Source organism: Callospermophilus lateralis, chromosome 6, assembly GCF_048772815.1.
Source record: "Callospermophilus lateralis isolate mCalLat2 chromosome 6, mCalLat2.hap1, whole genome shotgun sequence".
NCBI classification, from domain to species: domain Eukaryota; kingdom Metazoa; phylum Chordata; class Mammalia; order Rodentia; family Sciuridae; genus Callospermophilus; species Callospermophilus lateralis.
In genome coordinates this window covers 122,400,212-122,422,986 of record NC_135310.1, presented here as the reverse complement: position 1 = coordinate 122,422,986, position 22,775 = coordinate 122,400,212, and the positions used below count along the sequence as shown (strand labels likewise).

General features: G+C 41.0%; 1 protein-coding gene and 1 pseudogene across 1 annotated transcript; both read left to right on the top strand.

The window, feature by feature from the left end:
* Nucleotides 1-3,327: 3,327 nt before the first annotated feature.
* On the top strand, nt 3,328-15,614 carry LOC143402013 (butyrophilin-like protein 1). The gene is made up of 5 exons (XM_076859534.1): nt 3,328-3,378; nt 5,210-5,552; nt 8,360-8,641; nt 10,593-10,619; nt 15,586-15,614. The coding sequence occupies exons 1-5, from the start codon at nt 3,328-3,330 to the stop codon at nt 15,612-15,614; spliced, it is 732 nt and encodes a 243-aa protein (XP_076715649.1).
* A 2,429-nt stretch (nt 15,615-18,043) lies between these two features.
* Nucleotides 18,044-18,987, top strand: LOC143402012 (protein cornichon homolog 4 pseudogene; annotated as a pseudogene).
* The last annotated feature ends 3,788 nt before the right edge of the window (nt 18,988-22,775 follow it).

Genomic DNA, 22,775 nt, shown 5'->3' with positions numbered 1-22,775 from the left:
ACAGCTTATATGCAGTCGGAGTTACTAAAAATATTGAAACTTCAGTTATTGGGTATACTTCATCACAAGAGTTATTTGAATTATTTCATAATTTACAAAAGGCAGTGCTAATGCGGAAATATCCATGTTTCATAGGACATATACGAGCTCATACTAATCTTCCAGGACCTTTAGCTTCAGGTAATAACAAAATTGACAGACTCGTAGCTTTTTGTCAACAGATGTCTTCGTATGACTGTGCACTAGCTTCCCATTCCTTGCATCATAAAAATGCTTCTAGCTTACGTAAAAAATTTAATATTACTAGAAAACAAGCTCGTCCGATTGTAAGCCAATGCCCTAAGTGTGTTATTCACACTCCATCTCTGCCATCAGGGGTAAATCCCCGTGGATTAAAACCAAATCAAATCTGGCAAATGGACGTGACTCATATTCCTCAATTTGGTAAGCAGTGTTATGTGCATGTCATAGTGGACACTTATTCTAGATTTATTTTTGCCACAGCACGTACTAAGAAAAATTCTCAAAATGTAATTTCGCATTGCCTAGCAGCTTTTTCTGTTTTAGGGTGCCCTATACAGATTAAAACAGATAATGCTCCAGCTTATGAGAGCTCTTCTTTTCAACAATTTTGTCAAGAGTTTAAAATTAATCATAAAACAGAAATTCCTTATAACCCCCAAGGTCAAGCCATTGTAGAACGAGCTCATTTATCTATTAAACTTCAATTACAAAAATTAAAAAGGGGGGATAAGCTTATGACTCCCCAAAATAGCCTTAATCATGCCTTGTTTGTTTTAAATTTTTTAAACTGTGACGCAGAAGGTTACACTGCTGCTGAGAGACAAATGTCTCCCTCAGTAACAGGCCCTTTAGGCAGAGTTTTGTGGAAAGATTTACAGACCGGCCAGTGGAAGGGCCCAGACCCGGTGCTTATATGGGGCAGAGGGCATGCTTGTATTTTCCCAGAAAATTCTTCTCATCCTATTTGGGTGCCTGAACGTGCTATTTGGGTGCCTGAACGTGCTATCAGACATAGAACCCAGATTCAAGCAACTGAGGATCGACCCAGAGGAGCCCCCATCCAGAAGGAGGAGATATCGGAAAAGGATAAAGAAAGACTAGATTGACCCAGCCAAAAAGCTGATTTCATGGGAAGACGCGAAGAAGCTAACAACCCAGGCTTCCCGAATACTTCGAGACCTAGGAGAAAAGAGGACCCCAATGATGATGGTAGCAACAGTAATTGCCCTACTGGGCTGTCAGGTAAAGGGGGATCAAGTAGACACTTACTGGACATATTTCCCAGATCCACCCCTGGTACACCCAGCTGTGTGGACTGGAGAATCTATTCCAGTATTTACTAATGACTCATTCATGATGGGAGGATTTACAGATACTCATATTACTCCCAATCATGTAACTAGATTTAATTATTCTGGCTATAGTGCCCAATTACCCTTGTGTTGGTCCCACGATAAACATGCTGGCTGTCTGAAAGTATCATTCGAAGAAAAGACAGCGATCGGTAGACCTAGACTGACAAATAATTCTATTTATGGAGACTTAAAGCCTAATACTAGATCAGTAATTAAGATGGGACTTTCCCATAATAAGCCAGTCATTTCTGCAAAACCTCCACAGATATACCACTGTCCAAATAGTTCTACAATTGAGATTGGCACCTTTCCTAAATGGATGGATTGTATAAATCCCTTTCCTGTACAACATAAGGTGTCTAAAGATAGTGGGTATATTTTAGACTGGTCTCCAAAAATTGATAAGAGACAGTCACGAAGAAATTCTGCTATGACACCTGCAGGATTTGTTAGTAATATTTTGACTTATAGTAAAGGTGGTGTTCAAAAGGATATTTGGCGTTTAATTGCTGCCTCAGAATTCTTACATTTTACAGACAAACCCTTACCAAGATTTATTGGCAAGAACTGTAAAGAGGGATCTTGCTATGGCTTATGAGCTTGTGTCCAATCTCCTTATGTTTTAATTATTGGAAATGTAAAAGTTAAATGGATAGATGACAGATATATTGTTACTTGTAAAAAATGTAACCTAACCAATTGTATTACTAGGTATAATGGAGGAAAAGGAGTGCTGATACTTCATCAGCCCTCTTTCGTTTTATTACCTGCTGATATTTCAGAGCCATGGTATGCTGATGCTGGTTTACAAGTCTTACAGCAAATTCATGCCCAGCTGGCAAGACCTAAACGTGCTATTGGAGTTATAATTGTTGGTGTTTTGGCGCTAGTCTCTTTTATTGCCTCAACTGTCTCTGCATCTCTGACATTGTCTCAAAATATTCAGCATGCAAAATTTCTTAATAATTTAGCTCAAAATACTTCCAAGGCTCTGCGTAATCAAGTAAATATTGATGAAAAGATTGAAACTAAATTAAACGCCTTAGAGGCAACTGTTATTGACATAGGTAATGAACTTTCAGCCTTAAAATTTAAAGAAAGGCTTAAATGCCATGCTAATTATAAGTATGTGTGTGTTACAGCTGCCAAGTACAATGCTTCTCTCTGGGATTGGGAGAAGGTTAAAAACCATTTGTTAGGTATTTGGCAAAATAGTAATAATAGCTTGGATATTCTGGAACTTCATCACCATATCCAAGACATTCAAAATAATAGAGCTGATTTTTCAGATCCTTCTTCTTTGGCTAACCAAATATTGAAGGAGTTAAATGGATTCAACCCTGGAAATATTCTTAAACACTCGGCCTGGTACATTATTGGATTATTCTCTTTGCTGCTAATTCTCTATTGCGCTGTAATTGTAGGATGGCAAGTCTTCAGAACAAGAATGCAGAAACTCCGGAGAGTGAACCGCCGCCTCATTTTTGCGAAAAGAAAGGGGGAATATGTCGGGAGCCATTCTCACACGTGACTGGGTGACTCCCGGTTAGGGTCTGAGGCGCTCTGGCTGTGTCGGAGCTTTCCCGGCCCTCTCCTGATGAGAGAACCTGTCCGTGTGGGGGTGTAACTGACCACTGACCCCGGAGGCCCAATCACTGACCCTGACCTTGGAGTGCGGCCCCCCTTCAACCTTCATTGGATGGAATTCTCCCCTGAATTTCTTGCTCCCCAATAAAAGGCTACTCCCTGGCGTGCTCGCTCTCTCTCTCTCCTGCTAGCCCTGAGTAATCCTTGCTGCCCTGCCGGGCGGTTAGTGGAGGGAACCAGAGAGGGGAGCCGTCTCGGACCTGGTCATAGAAAAAGGTAACTGAGTCTGTGTGTTTATTTCGATCTCGCTAGCTAACTTTTATGCCAAGAACCTCATTAATGAAACCATTGCGCTGGCCGCATGGTAGAGAGAGCTGCCCTGGTGGAGAAGGAAGGAACAGTTTCTTACCAGGTAACTCTAATGGTTTCCTGGTCCCACAGTTTACCCAGAAGAGCTAGAAGGATCCCAGGCTCAGCTATTTGTCAGTGTCAAGGTTGTGGGGGGCCCAGCATCCTGTTAGTATGATGTGCCAATAGGAAATGCTTTGCTCCAGCAGGGGACTGCTGTCCAGCCCTGAGCCCTGCTCTCTATGCTGAGGTGCTGGAGCTCTGGGCTGGACCTGCCTCCTGCCTGCAGGTCTTGGCCCTCATCCCCATCTCTCTCCCCAGCTCTAAAGATATGGAAGGGCGCTGCAGTCACTCCTTGCTCTGCTGTCTCACTTCCCTGCTTCTCCTTGTCCACCTGTCCATGGGTGAGTGTCCCCATCTATCTTTCTGTGTGGTTTTAAACAGCAGGATATAAAACATTTGAAAGTATATTTTCCCTCATTTTTTGTTTTCTTGTTCTTCTTCTTATTATTTGTTTTTTGGTGCTGCAAGCATTTATTCATTCATTTTATTCCTGAAATAATAATGAAATGTTGATTGTTAGGTGCTATTTTATGAAAGAATCAGATAGAAATTCTGTCATAAATTTTACCTTCTAGCAGGAGAGAGTGAGTAACAACTACAAGTAGGCAGAGAGGCCTAAGTGTGTTGGAGGAGATGATCGTGATGGGAAATGCAGCAGGGCAGGGTGTGGGCAGAAAGGGGCATGGGAGGCAGGTGTGGGCAGACAGCAGTGTTCAGTGAGGTGGTGTGTAGATGGGAACATAACCCTGGAGAAGGAGGAGTGAGCTGTAGGACTATTTGGAAGGAGGGTTCCTGCAGGGGGAGGAGCCTGTGCAGAGCTGGCAGTGTGCTGAGGTGTGAGGAAGCACAGAGGCCAGGGTTGCTGGACTAGAGCCCATGGGGAGAGAAGCAGCAGGTGAGTTCAGAGGGGTCTTGGGAAGAAAAGTCCACCTTGTCAGGCCAGGGGATAGGTGGGGAGCTACGTGGAGGCTTTGAACAGAGCAGCAACATGGATTAGCTCATATGTTAAAAGGATCACTGAGGTCAGGAATCCTAGTCATCCTTTAGTTGAGATTTAATGGTGGCTGAGACCAGAGTGGAGAGGCACAGGGTTTGAGAGTAGCTCTTTGGAGGTGCTTTGCAGTTTGTCATGCAGAGGAGTCATGTGGTAGCCTCAGAAGCCCAAGAGAACTAAGGGTGGAGAGTGAGGTGAACTGCTTCTTGAATATGCAGTGATGGGGGCTTCTGTGAATGATGAGAGAAGGATTTTCACAGCAGTAAGTAGCATTTGACTCTGTGTTTTAAAGTGCATATGTATTTCTCTCCTCCCTCAGTGGAGGAGAAAAATATAGACTGAAATAAAAAATTTAGAATTGGAAGAGGGGAATTTCCTGGGTGTGGCTGGATGACCAGAATGTGACCTCACTGAAGGTGTGCTCTTTGTCTGTTTTCAGACTTGTCCTGAGACTGGATAAGTTAGATCTGGGGTTCCCAATGTGTGCTCCCTGAAACACCCTGGGAACTCCTTGTAAACATGCATTCATTGGCCCACCCCAGAATCTAGATAATGAGAAGTTCTGTGCATGAAATCTAGAGAACCACTGGATTAGAGATTACTTCATGGAAGGACCTGGAACCAGGGGCAGAAGACAGTGAGGGAGTGTCCTTGACATCATTTCTGGCAACATCATTATGATCAGAAGATATCTTCCAAATCTATCAGACTGCAGGGGTCATCTCATGTGGCCCCTGTCCCAGCTTTCGTGGCCTTCCCACCTGATGGTATGTGTTCTCTATTTTTTGGTTTGTGTCTCTCTAGCTTTCTCCCCCCCATGTCTCTATCCACAGAGTAGGTCAAAGTTGTGGGACCTGAACACCCCATTGTGGCAGTGCTGGGTGAGGATGCCATACTGCCCTGTACCCTAGTCCCAGCCATGAATGCAGAGAACATGGAAGTGGGGTGGTTCTGCACCACACTCTCACAGGCAGTGTTCATCTACTGGAACCAACAGGAACAGACTGAGGAGCAGATGGCTGAGTGCACAGGACGGACCTCACTGTTGAGGGAATTCCTTTCTGAAGGGCAGGCTTCTCTGCGCATCCACAATGTCCAGGTTTCTGACAATGGAATCTACACCTGCTTCTTCAGACATGGAGGCTTCTATGAAGAGGCTGATTTGGGAGTGAAGGTGGCAGGTTAGTTACTTGATGTCTATTCTAGAGACCTTGGGAGTACTGGGTTTGGTGGGAATATCACGGATCATCCAATTTAGCCTCACATTTTATAGGTGAAATGGAAGAAAAAAGTTGCTCATCTTTTATTCATTGATTCAATACAAACACTGTTTATGGGGCATCTAAAATATGTGGGGACTTATCCTGTGCCCAGAGATTAACAGCCATGAAGAGTTTACTTTCAAGAGACAAAGGAAGAAAATTATTATAAATAATTCAGTATAAGATGTTATAAGTTAAAAAAAAAGATGTTATAAGTTGATAAGTATTTAAGACAAAAGACCAAGTAGAATTAAGAAAGGGCACAGGATGTGGGCTGGGAAGCTGGGACAAGCTGCAGTGTTCCATAGGGGCTCAGGCAGAGCCTTATTGACAGTCTGAGCAAGGCTCAAAGGAAGTCGGTATTTAGCCAGGTGGAAATCTGGGGGGCTAGAATTTAATGCAGAGGAGCACCTGGTATGAAACTTTTGAAGTAGGAGTATGGTTGATTATCCTAGGTATAATGAGGACATCATGGTTGGTAGGAGGGGTGAGGGGAGTATGGTAAGAAGTGGCAATACTGGAATAAAAAGATGGTCCTGTCTTAACACCACTCACAGGTGTCAGGATGAGGTCATTAGGAGTGGACACCTGGGCTGGCACAAGAGCCCTGGATGTTGATGGGCTGGAAGGGGAAAAGACAGAGGGCATACAACATGGTGATGGTGGCTATTTGCATTTCACCAGATAGTTCTTGGGGTTGAGTGTGATCTCAGGTGGTGGAGTTTGGGGAGAAGTGTTGGAGAGGAAGGCAGATATCAGATCAGTAAAGGCTTTGTGTGCTGTGTTATGGAGTTTGGATTTAGAGTAAGGGGAATCCTAAATAGAGCCATGCTAGGAATGCTTATGTTGTTAGCTGTGAATGGATGGATGGGAGGTGAGCAGGAAGGAGGCATGGAGTGCAGTTATGATGTGGAGAGAATGAGTGCCTGACCTGAGGCATGGCAGTGGGGTGGGGGAGGAGGGGTCAGACAGGTTTAGAAACTAGAGTCAACTGAGTAGATTTGTGGGCACAGAGTTTGGAAGGGGAGGAGAAGAGTTCAGAGACTTCCAGGGTTTTATTTGATCATTTGTTGTTTTGTGGCAGGACACTGATAATTATGTGTCAGTTCTACTGCTGTGATAAGGCTGTATAACAAACAGCCACAATCTCAGGTGCATCTGGCAATAGAAATGTATTTAATTCAGGCACTAAGTGAGTTCAACTAATTGGGACTGAAGATGGTTAATCTCACCTGGGTTTACTCACATCTTTGGTCATATTTCAGAAACATAATTAAAACCAGATTATCCCTTTCATGCTAGGAGAAAACACTTTTATTACTGAATAAGCATCAAATCATAGTGTGATACATATTATGTTGATCTGTGAAGGGATTACTCAACCAGAAAGGAATTCCATCTTTCTTTTTTAGAGCCAAGCATATATAATCTCCTGTATACTTGTTTTGAAAATGAAGAAGAACTAATGCTCAACTAAGAGGGCTCAAAGCAGAATTTGTTCCATATAACTCATCCTAAATTTACCTGGTAGTTTGGGAGACCATCTGTGTCATCTAATAGGATTTTTCTGGAAGCAAAATAAACTCCTCCAGCTTTATGACGGGAAGCAGTTTTACAACTTGGAGCAAGATGCCCACATAAGTTAGGCTCGTATCTTTCCACAGAAAAGGGGGGCATAGGGTTGTGTTCTTCCCTGATGTTTACATTTCAAAGAAATGGCTCTCAGGTCCTTAAGAAAGGCATTCCTGAGCCACAAAGCTGGCATAAAACCTAACCAGTTTTCAAAATCATATATAAACATTTCAAAAGAGGAAAAAGTACCTATTTGTAATTGAAATTTCCTAAAGCAAATGGTATAAGAAAAAGGAATAAAATATTTCATTAACAGGGAGAATTAAGCTTTTTATTTTTAATTTTTATTTGTTTTTAAGTCAGCAGAAAAGTTCACCAGGTGCACCTTGGTTGGGTGTGCTGATGTTTCAGGTGGTCATTTGGCTGAACTAGGGCAGGTATAGCAGGTTGATCAGGCAATGTTACATGAGTCCATCCTCCACTGGGCAGCCCAGGATTGTCCTCCTGTGGAAATGGGAGAGATTAAAACCAAGGTGCAAGTGCTTTTCAAACCTCTGCACAAGTCACATTAGCTAATTTCTCCTTGGCTAAATCAAATCCCATGCCTGGACCCAGACGCAGAAGGTAAAGGCAATAAAAAGTGTATGGAAGTGGGAGAACTGTCTATAAAGAAGGGTGAGGAATTGGGGACATTTTAATAATCGTTTTATCACAAGTGGTCCAAGTTTATGAATTCTGTTGTGGAGTTTTTAGTTTGAAGTGTATGTGAGGAAACCTGGTAAAGATAACTCATGGGTGACATGGGTGTAGGGGAAGAGAATTCATGAGAAAAGGTGGTCACTGAATATAATTTTGCATGTGATAGACACAGAGAGGCAGATGTCCCAGGAGAGTGTGTGAGGTGAGAAGCCTGGAGGTTCAAGGAGGGAGCCCTGGGACCAAATTCTTCCTGTTTCCTTTGGGCCTCACAGTTGGGGAGAAGAGCCCACTGCCCTGTGTGGGTCCCTGTTCTCCTTCCTTTTCTTCTCTCTTCTCATAGAACTCACAGAATTCAACATGAGAACCTTCCTCTTTAAGTTTTGTAATATTTAGGCAACTCTGGGGTCTCAGGGCCCAAGGTGGCCTCCTGACACTCCACAGCTTCCTTCCCACAGGGATGGGCTCTGACCCACAAGTGCACATAGAAGGGCCAGAAGAGGATGGAGTCTGGGTGGTGTGCAAAGCCTCAGGATGGTTCCCAAAGCCCCAGGTGCAGTGGAGAGACCTCAGTGGAAACAAGGTCCCAGCACTTTCTGAGGCCCACACCCAAGACAGTGAGGAGCTGTTTAGTGTGGAGGCCACTCTGGTGGTGAGAGACAGTTCTGTGGGGGATGTGACCTGCTCTGTCCTCAACCCTGTCCTGGGCCAGGAGAAGGCCATGGCTATTTACATCCCAGGTCAGTGCTGCTGCCCACTCCCAGCAGAGCTGTGGGGAGGGGCTGGCCTCTCTGAGTGTGCTGGCTCTCCTGGGTGTGCCCCTGACCTGCTGTCTGCCTGGCCACAGAGCCCTTCTTCCCTCAGGCTTCTCCCTGGAAGCCAGCATGTGCTGTGATCCTGACCATGCTGGGGCTCCTACTCTTGGGGCCTAGCTATTTTTTTTCAGAAAAACACATTCCAGAAGAATGCGGATGAGGCAGGAAAAGGAGCACCTGTGGCAGCTTAAGGAGGAGGAACAGCAGGCAAAGGAAGAGATGCTGAAGGCCATTGGTAAGACCCCACAGGGCAAGTGCAGACCTGGTGGTGAGTGGGACAGCTGAGAGGGGCCAGAGTCTGGAGTCCAGCTCTCTAGGGAGACCCAGGGTTCTGGGCCCTGAGGAGGTGACTGAAGAGATTAAAGGGGATAGGTAGAGTCAGTGGAGTGGGTGGGTGTGTAGTAGAAATTCTAGTGAATAGAAAAGTTTTTCTGGGGTTTTCTAGGCACACAGTCTTTTCTTTTCTTGGGGACATGTGTTCATTCTGTTTTTCATTTTCTTTCCGATGAACTTCATACAGATCTCAGTAAGTTCTGCTTTCCCTTCTGAATTTTCTGTTTCCCTGATAGCAGACTTTCTAGTTCCTAGCTCCCCTATTTCTTGTTGTTTTTCAGATCAGAGGAAAGCTGCTTATCTGTCTGGTAAGTGATGCTCCATGTATTCCTTGTTTCCTTCTCCTACCTGTGTCCTGGAGTCCTCTCTACTTGTTTCTGTCTAGGCACAGACATGTGAAGCACCATACCAGGGAAGCTAGTGGAAGCCAGAATAGATCCCTAGACTTTCCTAGATCTGGGCTGCTATTTCCTACCTAGTGCATGGAAACCTGGATGTGATGGTGACCTGTGGTGTTTCATGTATTCTGCATCTTGTTTCAACTCTGGCTTGCGCTCTCTCTCTCTCTCTCTCTCTCTCTCTCTCTCTCTCTCTCTCTCTATATATATATATATATATATATATATATATATATATATATATATATTTATTTCAACTTCAATGCATCTAGCTGTTTGTCTGCACCTAGAAGATTAAAGGCAGATAGTATGATTTCATTAAATGATCTATATAAGCAAAGGGTGTCATTAAGTTTAGGAGTGTGACCTTCTGTTTATCTCCCTAGAATTCACCATCTTGGGATTATGTTTTCTTTAGCTCCTGAAGGTGCTATTTCAAGTGGGCTGCTCACCACATGTGGGAATGTGATGCAGTGAACCATGTACTGCCTAAAAAGTGGTTCTTATTCTCTAGAAATATTTCACATGAAAATTTGAGCAGTTTTTTACCCCAGAACTCATTCCTGTCTTTAAATCATTCTTCATTTTTGGCATTCCCAAGTCTCTTTTTAAATTAAAATTAAAATTTTATTTTTTCATTTTGTGGTGCTGAGGCATGAACCTAGAGCCTTGTGCATGCTAGGCAAGCCCTCTACCATGGGGTACATCCCCACCCCTTTCTCAAATATATCTTTGCTAGAAAAAGCCTGAATATAATAATACCAGTGTCAATTGTGGAGTGAATTATATTTTATTCTCTTAAATATTTTCATACATAGTATAATTTTTATCCATAGTGCCTAAACTGAATAAAGACACATAGAATATGGATTTTTATGAGTTTTGAGGCAGATGGTTTTCTGACAGAGAAAGCAGTTGGACAGTGGTAGTAGTTGGGCTTTAAAGCAGCCGCCTTGATCTGTGGTCCAGAGGATTTCCCACAACACCCTGCGGCCCCTGCATACTGCAAGAGGCCATCTCCTTTCTGGTCTCACTCCTCCTGTGGGTAGTCTCATCTTTAGAATGGAGGGGAGGCCAGGGCAGGCACATTCATGCTGAGCAGGCTTGTTTTAGCTGTGGTCTCTCCACTGTGTGTTCCCTTTCAGCCTGGAGGAAGGCCCCCCTGTATGCAGGTAAGTGACTCTGATGTTTCCTTGGCCTTTCCTCCTCCTGGCTCCATTCTACCTTCTGTATCAGTGGCCTCCACCCAGGATGGAATGGGGTTTCCTGTTCTCTATTCTCTAATTTGTTTTCCACCTTCCCAGTAAATACTTTTAACTTCTCTTTTTTTTCTTTCATAATCATCACACATTAATCTGCCCCATTTCCAAACTAACCAAAAGCCAAGCACAACAGGAAAGAAAAATTCTCCTAAAAGGAGAGAAAAATGATTGTAACTTGCATTGGAAGAACATAGGAACTTCTCCTTGGGATTGGATCACAGAACTCACCTCACATTCCTGTATTTTAATTATTCTATATTTTTTAAACTTTTTTTTAGTTGTATGTGGATACAATACCTTTATTTTATTTTTATGTTATGCTGAAGATCTAATATGGTAGGCAAGCAGTGCCTCATACGTGGTAGGCGACCAGTCTACCTCTGAGCCACAACCTCAGCCCTAAATTATTCTTTATTTTTTGTAATTCCCTAATGTCTTTTTTCATTTTCACTTTGTTTTTTTCATGTTGTGGTGTTGAGGACTGAACATATTCTAGACTCACCATCTACTGCAGGCTAGTTTTAGCTGTAGATCTTGAAAACATCATGTTTAACTGGTATTTATTGTTGGTGCAGTGACACTGGAGAGTTCAGTTGTGAGCAGAGCCTGGATGGAGCAGGAACTGTGGAACTGTGAATAGGAATTGCTGGTCTCCATGAAATTTCAGAAATCATATTTGACAGCTTAGGACTTTCATCTTCCTAATGTAAGGCCTTGGTTTTGTATTCCTTTTACTCCAAATTCCTACTGTTTGGGTTCAGATTTGGTTTTCTTGTGTTTTCCTGATGCTCTTGATATTGGTCTTCTCTCAGCCACCTCATACTGTGACTTGCTGTCCTAGCTATCAGAGGCCAGGGCGGGTACATTCATTCTAAGCATCTAGGTTGCTGAGAAATGAGTTTCTGGTGTTCTGAATTTAGAGTCCAGGTTGCTTAAGGAATCAATGAACCACTTGAAATTATATGCAAAGTCTGTGTTTGTGTTTGTGTTATAGGAACACAATGCAATTTATAATGTTCACAAAAATTGTCTCTGCTTTTAAGAGAATTTTGCTTTGCCTGTTGGGCTTGGTCTTTGATTTATATATTTTTTTTGTGTGTGTGAAGATCATAAAAGGAGGAACCTGGAGAGTTTAATATTATTTACCTAAGAAAGGGTACAGAGCAAATCAGAGAAGAAAGTATGAGGTGGGAAGAGAGAGGAGGTGAGAAGAGGAGTAGAGTGCCCAAGATTCACATAGATATTTTGGGTGTGCTGAAGAAGTGAGAGCTGGAAGATCACATCTAAGGTGGTTTGAGTTGAATGTGAAGAGGATTTTCAGGTTCTTTGTGTGCATGAAATGTAACCAACTCCTTGATACATATTTGAGAGCTTTCAGTGAATACATTGTGTGTGTGTGTGTGTGTGAATTCCATTAATCCATTAATCCATTTCTAAGTAATCATCTCATTGAGTTTCCCTGTGATAATGAGACCACCTGAACCTTCCAGTAGCAGTTAGGGCAGGCATATGCTAAGACAGTTTCCAATGCAATGAAAGATTATCCAGAGGACTCTTGAACTCTGGGGGTGAGTTTAGGACTGTGCCATCTGAATTTGTGTCATATGCCATTTTCCTGGGGACATATTTATTAAAAAAGAAGGATCAAATAGTCTTTTTTTTAAACCATCTCCCCATTCTCTGCTGAATTAATATCTATATGTTTTCATGTATAACTTGAATTCTTTTTTACTTTGTAAGGATAAAAACCATTACAATACTAGAATCCACACTTTCATATTGACAGGTTCACATTGTGAGGTGGACAAATATCTATCTCATCTTGTTCATGAAATTGTAACAATGAGTTATAAATTAAAATTTTCTGTGGGAATTATGTGAAGAGTGCATTAAGGTGCATAGCATGGTACTTGACACACTTGAAAATCTGAAAAAGTTTTTTTTCTTTCATTTCTTATCCTTTTCTCCCCCATTTGCTTCCTTCTCTTCCCTTTTCTTCTCCTTTGATAATCTCAGTCAGTTATTATATATAAAATTATAATTGGATTCCAACTAATGTCTTGGTGAAAAATGAGCAAAGTTTACTTTTCTCCATGGGTCATCTGGGTCTGTTCAGCCGTTTTATATGATCTAGTTTCTATCAAGCAACTCAACAATTTCTATCAAGGAAATACCAATGTATGTAATTGAACATGTATTAATGGAAATGGGGGTCACAAATTTAAACACAAATCTTTAAGACTACATGTTGTTTAGTTATTATTTTAGTCATTCTAATCTTGTTCCTGAGGCTCTGCCCTGTTGGAGGCAAAAGCTTTCCAGTTGAAGACATTTTGGAGTGTATGACATATGTAGACTTTGCTTTGATCAATGACTTTCCTATCCTCTTCCCGAAAGGGAGTATGGGGGTTGGAGGAGTCTTATGTGGCTTTGGGACAGTGGGGGAAGATGGATCATGTGTTTTCTCTTAGTTTTTTTCAGGTCCTCACCATCAGGAGGCTACACTGAACTGGTTCATAAGACCCTTGGTTTGGTGTCTCCTGAGAAAAGGCAGGTCTCATCTCATTGCTTGGTCTCCCTTCCCCTGACCCTGAGGTAAAGTCCAAGGTCTGGGTCACTTATTCCTGGTTGCCACTGGGCTTTTTCCTCTGATTTTAGAACTCCTCTGGTTCACTAGCTCACTGGGCACCTGCCTTTTCACCATCCAGAAAAGCATGTGAGATTTTCTGGGTCCTCCGCTTCCTGTGTGCAGGAGACAGGGAGGTTCATGCTTTCTACCAGCACATTTCTCTGCCAGAGCTTTATTCCACACGGGGTGTGGCACCTATGTGGGCATATTAGTTTTCTTTTTTTTTTTTAAAGAAAGAGTGAGAGAGAGTGAGAGATTGGGAGAGAGACAGAGAATTTTAATATTTATTTTTTAGTATTTGGCGGACACAACATCTTTGTCTGCATGTGGTGCTGAGGATCGAACCCGGGCGCGCTACCACTTGAGCCACATCCCCAGCCCCGGCATATTAGTTTTCTATTTGCTGCCATATTATACAAAATTAGTAGCTTAAGCCAACACAAATATATTATCTTACATGTTTGTAGGTCAGAAGTCCAAGAAGGTGTGGACAAGGCTGTGTTTCTCTCTGGAGGCTGTTGTATTGTATGGTTTCTAGAGGCCATCTGTATTCCTTTGTTTGGGGGCCTGTTCTTCAATCTTCAAAGCCAGTAGCACAGCATGTGTTTAAACTTGTTTCTGTGATTCTATCTGCTTCTCCGACACAGCCAAGAAAGGTCTCTTTTACAAGCGTTCATGTGATTAGTTTGGATTGACCCAGAGAATCCAGAGTAATCTCCCCTGCTAAAGAACCTTTATCTTAATCACATTGGTAAAGTTGCCTAGTCATGTATTTAACATATTCACACACTCTGGAGTTTAGGACTATGGGTTCTATCATAGCTGGAAGGTTTAAAACTCTTCAGGCAATTCTTATGGTAGGCAAATGACTAGGTCCAATATTTTTGGGTTCTCCATATCTGTAAATATGTTTTTCTCCTATTGGTCTGTGAGAAGTAGAATAAAAGTCACTAGTATTGACTTCTCACTGGATATGTTTGTTTCTTATTTTGAATTCCTTTATCTCTCATCCTAAAACCCTCTCCATTGTCACCTAAATGGGTAAGATTTCTCTGAGTTCCCTGCACTCATGATTTACAGTCATCCTTATAGTTCAGCTAAACTAGATGTAATTCTCTACTCATGGCTTAGAATTAACCTTACAAGTTCAGCACAGTCAGTTGTTTATAAGTAAAAGGAGGTCTTGTAATGTCATGTAATGTCAGGGAGCAGGTGGTGGAGTGAGTGGCTCATCTCATGGCAGACAGAAGGCGAGAGAGAGAGAGAGAGAGAGAGAGAGAGAGAGAGAGAGAGAGAGAGAGAGAGATAAGTGGCCAAGACTTAGTCTTCAAGGACAAAGCCACAGTTACCTACTTCCTTTCTTTATCCTAGTCCCCACCTACTGAGGTGTGTACCACTTCCCAAAAGAGCCACCAGCTGGGGACCAAGCTTTTAACACATGAGCCTTTGGATCATATTTCAGTTCCAAACTACAGTGAATGATAGCGTTTTAAGAGAAGAGTCCAACATTCTATGTTATCTACTTCCTATTCTGGGATGAATAGAACATACTTATTTTTCCATAATTAGTAAAATTTCTGGTACCACTGAGAATGTTGTGATATGTTAATCCAGGGAATTAAGGATAAGGTAATGGATCCCTTCCTTAAAAAGCTATTAGTACATATTCATTGTAGAAAATATTGGTTTTATTGTGACAACTTCATACATGCATATAATGTGCTTTGATCATATCCACCATTCCTGCTACCCTCTTTGACTTTTCCCTCCATTTCCATTTTGTGTCTATGCTGCAACTGAGAAAGACAAGAATTACTAGAGTAAACATAAATGAAAAAGAGAATTTCCAGATGTAAGGTGAATTTCAGCAAGCTTTGACCATGAGCATAGGTCCAGTTAATATACTTCCTCTTAGTATGTTAAGGGTGTATGGAAAACCACAGCAAACAAGAAGAGACAGGACTGACTATTGAAGACTTAGTCCCTGGAAAAATAAAGGTGTGTTCACTCTACCAGGTAAACAACTATGACCAGTTGTTCTGACTTGGGGAGAGACAACATAGTTTGGGAATTGAAAAATAGATAGAAAGTACATATAACTACACAGTCCTTCTAAAACAAGGACATATTAGTTTTGTATATTTTCTCTTTGCTTGTGGTGTATATGTATGTATTTTTCTATATTAACCACTTCATTCCTTTCTCTTCTTATATTTATGATTTTATATGCAAATTGTTATCTTTTAGGTAACAGTATAGTCAATGTGACCGACTGAATCTGAAGAGTGGATAATATAGCAGTGCAGTGTACAGTGCCTGGGAGTGCTTCTTTCCTTATGTGGGGAGAACAGATGAGAACCTCTTTATTTGTCAGGTGGCTTTGTCATGATAGATTGTTGTTTTATGGAAGTTCAAATGTTTGTAAAATGGTGTAACAGGTATGCATATATAAAGTATAAAGTCAAAGATGTGGACAGAATCCAGTATCATTTCATTGCATTTCTGTTCCAAATCCGCTCTTTGTTTTATTAAAACTGGACCTTGTAAACACTTCTTTGACATCTGACACAATGTGAGATTGTTGGTACAATGCACTGGAAGGGCCACTTTAAGGCAAGGTAGTTCTGATTTTTTTTTCTTTTTCTTTTTTCTTTTTTTTTGTACCAGGGATTGAACCCAGGTGTGCTTAACCACTGAGCAACATCCCCAACCTATATTTTTTTTTAAAATATTTTACTTTAGTTGTGTATAGACATAATAACTTTATTTAGTTTATTTTTTAATGTGGTTCTGAGCACCAAAGCCAGTTCCTCACACTTGCTCCACCAGTGAGCTAGAACCCCAGCACTAACACCCCTCACCCTTTTAATAATTTGAGACAGTCTTTTCCTACATTTCCTACATTGTTTAGAGCCTGGCTAAGTTGCTGAGGCTGGCTTTGAACTTGTGATACTCCTGCCTAAGCCTCCTAAATGCTGGGATTACAGACATGGGCCACCATACTGGGCTGTTTTTCCTTTTTTTGCAACTTCCAGTGGTGTGCAGAAGGCTCACCTTTTGGTGACATAGTAAGAAATGTTTATATTGATATTTTTATCTGTATTTTTAGTCTCTTCCCTAAGTTTCTGAAAAGTGGTTTCTCTCCCTGATCTCTGAAAACAGCTCCTAAAACCCTTGGAATTTTCCTGATGGAGATGAAAAGAGAGTCTGTTGTTATTAGTAACCAGCCCCTTTCAGCCATCTGAGTTTATGTTAATAAGATAACTTTTAGAAAACCCCTGGGTCACCTCAGGATGGGGGCAGGTTGCCAATGGAACAAATTTTATGAAGAAAGTTGAAAGGGGGGAGGAAATAGGGCCAAAGGTTGAGTTAGTTAATTTCCAGTAGTCACTGATTTACCAAAAGGTAAAAATGCATCAAACAATCCCATAAATCACTTTGTAAGTTTCCAGTTCCATATAAATTTTTTGGAATGCAAAAAAGCAGGAACGAGATTTCAATAGAAAGACAATACTAACCTCATGAAGCTTGAGGCTAACATTTGATTGGATCAAATACCTGCTCAAACATCAAATGGAAACAGCATAGCAGACCACATTTCCTAATGGGAAACCATGTTACTCAATATTTCCCAGTCTCCAGGGAAGTCTTTTCCCTTTGGATCATATGTTGTACTTTTGTATCCTAATAAAATAACCTGAACTTAATCCCTGGTGGAGTGTCTCTTCTTGCTCTTGAGATGGCCCACATTATTCTCTGTTTCTATATTCACTTTTCACTTTCTAATGATGCTCTTTCTCTCTTTGCAAAAGCCAAACACATCCTTATGTTCTTTTCTCAGGTATGGGCAAGGGTCTGAAAGATCTGAGTAGAGGTTTCCTTTGCCACTGGAGAGACTTCCCTGGACCTCCTTACAGTGACAGGAACCTCAGAAACAGGTGGGTAACTTGAGGAGCCATCTTGTGATTGTCATCTGAAGTCAAGGGGGGGCATACTTTTAAGACTTTGGGGTCTACCTAACCCTGTGGGGGGGTGTCTCTGCTAATTCCTTAATTGAATTATAGGTCACCCATATATGTGCAGTGTTGTAGAATAAGTTGGTGTGGAAAACTCCAAACATTTGGTGTCAGAAATGTTGGGGCAGGGTATTACAAAAACTCACCTGGTGAGTTGGAGCAATACAGATCCATTTCAACCTTCCAGTGGGCCATGGTTCCATCTTCCCCAATGAGTTCTGCACCTCAGTGTCATTGGGGACCCTGTCATGCATTTTTTCCTTCCTTGGCTACTCTGCCTCAATCCAAGAAGTACTATCTTTTCCCTATATATGCAATTTCTGCATTCTTTGGAGCCTTATTTTACTTCTTTTAGTAGTTAACCACTTTCTACTAGTTTATTCTTTTTCTTTTTTTCAGTGCTGGGGATTAAATCTAGGGCCTCAGACATGAATAGGTCTAGGTTAAGTTTTCCTTGTTCAAATGATTTATGTGATTTCTGGACTTTGAGAGAAGCATCTAAGCCACAGTAACTTAGTACCTTTTTAAGGAAGGTGCTGAATTGCTCACAGCATGTGAGAAAGAGTAATTGAGGCATTAATCAATTTAGTAAAATACTTAACTCCAACAATAAAGTTATATAAATATGTTGATTTTTTTGTGTGGATTTAAAGTATTTTCTATATGTAGATATATTACTTGTCAGTTTGATGCAAGGAGTGTCAGCAACAGAGAAGGAAGGAAAGAGAAGGAGGAGGATTGAGGCAGTAGTGTTCATCTCCTCACTCCACAATTGTGCCCTCATCTCCCTCTCAGTCTATTTCAGAATTATATTGTCTGATTTAGAATGTTACTACATTAATGCTAGATTGTGTTGCTCAGAATTTCTTGGCCATATCATTGTCACTGTATTTTGCTTGTTTCTTTGCACTGCTTCATCTTCCCTCTCAACATACCTGTTGCTACTTGGAATATAGATTGGTTCATTTTGGTGCCAACTGGCAACATGGGGGTGTTTGATCCAACAGAAATACAAAATTGAGGTCAACTGAAGTCACACATAAAAGAAGTCATGTAAAAGTGTGGTTCCCCTCTTAGGAACTGAGCATTCCTTGGCCTTTAGTGATGAGAATGTGGAGATGTGGCAAGCCAGCCATGGGCTGTGTCTGTGTGAACTATGAGCATTGAGCGCACAAAGTGGACTGAACTGATGTTGCCCCTCTGTTTGGGCAGGCCTCACTCTGGTGTTTTCGCTTGCTCTGCCATAATCCCCATACAGCTCATGAGATGGGGCATGGCATCCCCAGATGTCAGTCAACCCACTGACAGCAGACATCATGAAGCTAGACTCAACCCCCTGAAAACTGACCCCTTGCCTCATTTGAATGGCTTCTTCCTGAGAAAAGGGTTCAGCATGTGCTTTCTCTCTCTCTTTTCATGGACCCCAAAAGTCAGAGGAGCTGTCACAGGACCCAAAGAAAAAGGTATCTCTGTCTCTGTGTGATTATTTCATGCAGCCCAGTTCACCTGGAGTTACCCTGAGTGTTTTATCATGAAACACGATGGTTTCCACTTGTTTTGTTTCTTCATGTATCTTTATAGTATAATTTTTAGCTTTGATAAATGGCTGAAGCCAGAGAAGCTGTGGTTGTAGTTAGGATACTCTAGAGTAGCATATGATCAACCCAAACTGAGTCAAGAGGACATACACAATTTATACAGATCAATATCAAGCAAGGAAATAGAAGACACTATCAAAAGCCTACTAACCAAGAAAATCCCAGGACCAGACAGATTCACAACTGAGTTCTACAAGACTTACAAGGAATAGTTAATACTAACGCTCCTCAAATAATTCCATGATAGAAAAGGAAGGAATCCTTTCAAACTCATTCTATGAAGGTGGTATCATCCTGATACCAATACCAGGCAGGAAGGAAAGAAAACTTCAGACCAATAGTCCTGAAGAACATCGATGCAAAAATTCTCAAAAATGGGGCCAGGGTTGTGGTTCAGTGGTAGAGCAGTTTTCTAGCATGTATGATGCACTGGATTTGACCCCTGATACCACATAAAAATAAACAAGCAAAAAATAAAAGTATTGTGTCCATCAACAACTAAAAAGTATTTTAAAAATTCTCAATAAAATGTTGCAAATTGCATACAAAAGCATATTAAAAAATTGTGCACCATCATCAAGTGGAGTTTATTCCAGGATCACAGAATTGTTTCAACAAATGGAAATCAATAAATATAATGCATTACATCAATAGACTTAAAGAGAATTATATGATTATATCAATTGATGCCAAGAAAGTATTTGATAAAATACAGCTCCCTTATATGTTCAAAACACTAGAAAAACTAGGAATAGTAGGAGCATACTTCAACATTGTAAAAGCTATCTATGCTAAACCCAGGGCCAACATCATTCTAAATGGCAAAAAGTTTTAAGAATTCCCTCTAAAAACTGGAACAAGACAGGGATGCCCTCTTTTACCAACTCTGTTCAACATATTTCTTGAAACTGTAGCCAGAGCAATTAGACAGATGAAAGAAATTAAAGGAATACAAATAGGAAAAGAAAAACTCAAACTATCATTATTTGCTAATACTGTGATTCTATACTTAGAGGAAACAAAAACTCCACCAGAAAACTTGTAGAATTAATTAATTATTTCAGCAAAGTAGCAGTATATAAAATCAATACCCATAAATCAAATGCATTTCTATACATCAGTGATGAATCCGGACAGAGAAATAGGAAAACTACCCCATTCATAATAGCCTCAAAAAATATATACTTGGGAATTAATTTATCAAAAGGTAAAAGACATCTACAATGAAAACTACAGAACACTAAAGAAAGAAATTGAAGAAGACCTTAGAAGTTGGAAAGATCTCCCATGCTCTTGGATAGGCAAAGTTCATATCATCAAAATGGCCATACTTCCCAAAGCACTATACAGATTTAATGCAATTCCAAATAAAATTTCAACATCATTTCTTATAGAAACAGAAAAAGCAATCATGAAATTCATTTGGAAAAAAAGAGACCCAGAATTGCCAAAGCAATCCTTATCAAGAAAATTGAAGCAGGAGGCATTACAATATCACACCTATAAACTATACAAAGCTATAGTAACAAAAATGGGATGACATTGGCACCCATATAGACATGTAGACCAATGGCACAGAATAGAAGACACCAAGATAAACCCATATAAATACAGTTATTTCATACTAGAACCAGGTGCCAAATGCATACATTGGAGAAAAGGTATTCTCTTCAACAAATGGTGCTGGGAAAACTGGGAATCCATATGCAGTAAAATGAAAATAAATTCCTATCTTTCACCATGCACAAAATTCAATCAAAGTGGAATAAGGACCTAGGAATTAGTCCAGAGATCTGGACAAATAGAGGAAAAAGTATGCCTAAATGTTCATCATGTTGGATTAGGCCCCAACTTCCTTAAAAAGAGTCCTAAAGCACAAGAAATAAAATAAAAAATTAATAAATGTGATGAACTTAAATGAACAAGCTTCTTCTCTGCAAAAGAAACAATCAATGATGTGAAAAAAAAGCCTACAATTTGGGAGCAGATTTTTGCCACACACATGTCAGATAGAGCACTAATCTCTAGGATACATAAAGAACTCTAAAAACTTAATTCCAAAAAACAAACAAACAAACCACCTAATTAACAAATAGGCTAGAGCTGAAGAGACACTTCTCAGAAGAAGATATACCTTTCATCAACAAATATGTGAAAAAATGTTCAACATCTGTAGTAATTAGAGATGGAAATTAAAACTATTTTAAGATTTTATTTCACACCAGTCAGAATGGTAGTTGTCAAGAATACAGACAACAATAAATGTTGATGAGGATGTGGGGGAAAAGGCACACTCATACATTACTGGTAGGACTGCAAATTGTACAACCAATCTGGAAAGCAGTGTGGAGATTCCTTAGAAAACTTGGAATGGAACCACCATTTGATCCAGCTATCCCACTTCTCAGTATATTCCCAAATGACTTAAAATCAGCCCACTACAGTGACACAGCCATATCAATATTCATAGAAGCTCAATTTATATTAGCTAAACTGTGGAAGCAACCTAAATGCCCTTGAATAGATGAATGGATGTAAACTGTGGTATCACTCAGCATTAGAAGAGAATAAAATCATGGAATTTGAGGTAAATGGATGGAGTTGGAGGATATCATGCTAACTGAAGTAAGCGAGTCCCCAAAACACCAAAGGCCAATGTTCTCTCTGATAAGTGGACGCTAATCTAAAATGGGGGAGGGGGAAGGCATGGTGAAAATGGAGGATATTTGATTGGGCAAAGGAGAGGGAGTGTGGGGAAGGATTATGGGGGCAGGAAAGATGGTGGAATGAGATGGACATCATTACCCTAGGTACATGTAAGACTGCACATAGTGTGTGACACTATATCATGTATAATCAGATAAATGAAAAGTTGTGCTTCAATTGTTTACAATGAATCAAAATGCATTTTGCTGTCATGTATGCCTAATTAAAATAAAAAAGTATATACTAGAATCAACAGTTGAGGAGCTAGTGACTACTTATATCATCCTAAGAACCGTGACCATAGCAGTATGTATTTTTGTTTTTGAACAAGATAGTATTTTTGTGGGAGGCCATCCTCGCACATGATTTGAGTTACCTCCCTGGCTGGGTGAGAGGCGCTTAGACACAGCTGTGTCAGAGCTTTCCCCACCCTTCTCCAGGTCTGAGGGCTTGTCCGTGCAGAGGCGTGTCTGGCCACTGTCCTGAAGGCCCAATCATTGCCCCTGACCTTGGGATGCTGCCCCCCTTAATCTTCATTGGATGGGATTTCCCCTGGAATTTTTTGTTCCCCAATAAATGTTGACTCCCTGGCGTGTTCTCACTCTCTTGCTAGCCTCTTCAGTAGACCTTGCTACCGAATTGAAAAACCAGCCTCTATCTCAGAGCAAAGCTGTCCAAGGAAGGGACATGGCCTTTGTCCTCGGAAAAACCCACAGAGCACTCCTAGGCACATTCCCACCCTGCTAAATTGTTTATCTACAGGAGAGATCTGCTGCGCCAGGTGTCCCTGACTCAGTCAGGCTAGGTGGGGATCCATAGCAGCCCCCTAGCAGCCACCAATCAGCATGAGACAGGGAAATACCTGGGATGCCAGATAACCCTCCCAGTAGTTTATGGTAGTTGATAACCTGTTGGGAAACCATGTAGTTCAGCACGTACACCCCTCTTGGCTTAAACCAATCAGTTCAAACAAATACCCCTTTTGTATTGACCAATCACCCCTACCTACCTTGTTCCCATCAGTGAATGTGCTAATCATGTTTTAGAGTTGTTTGATTTTCCTGTGGCGTAAGGTGATTTGTTATGCTGTATGTGAAGTCCCTGCCCTTTTCAAAGA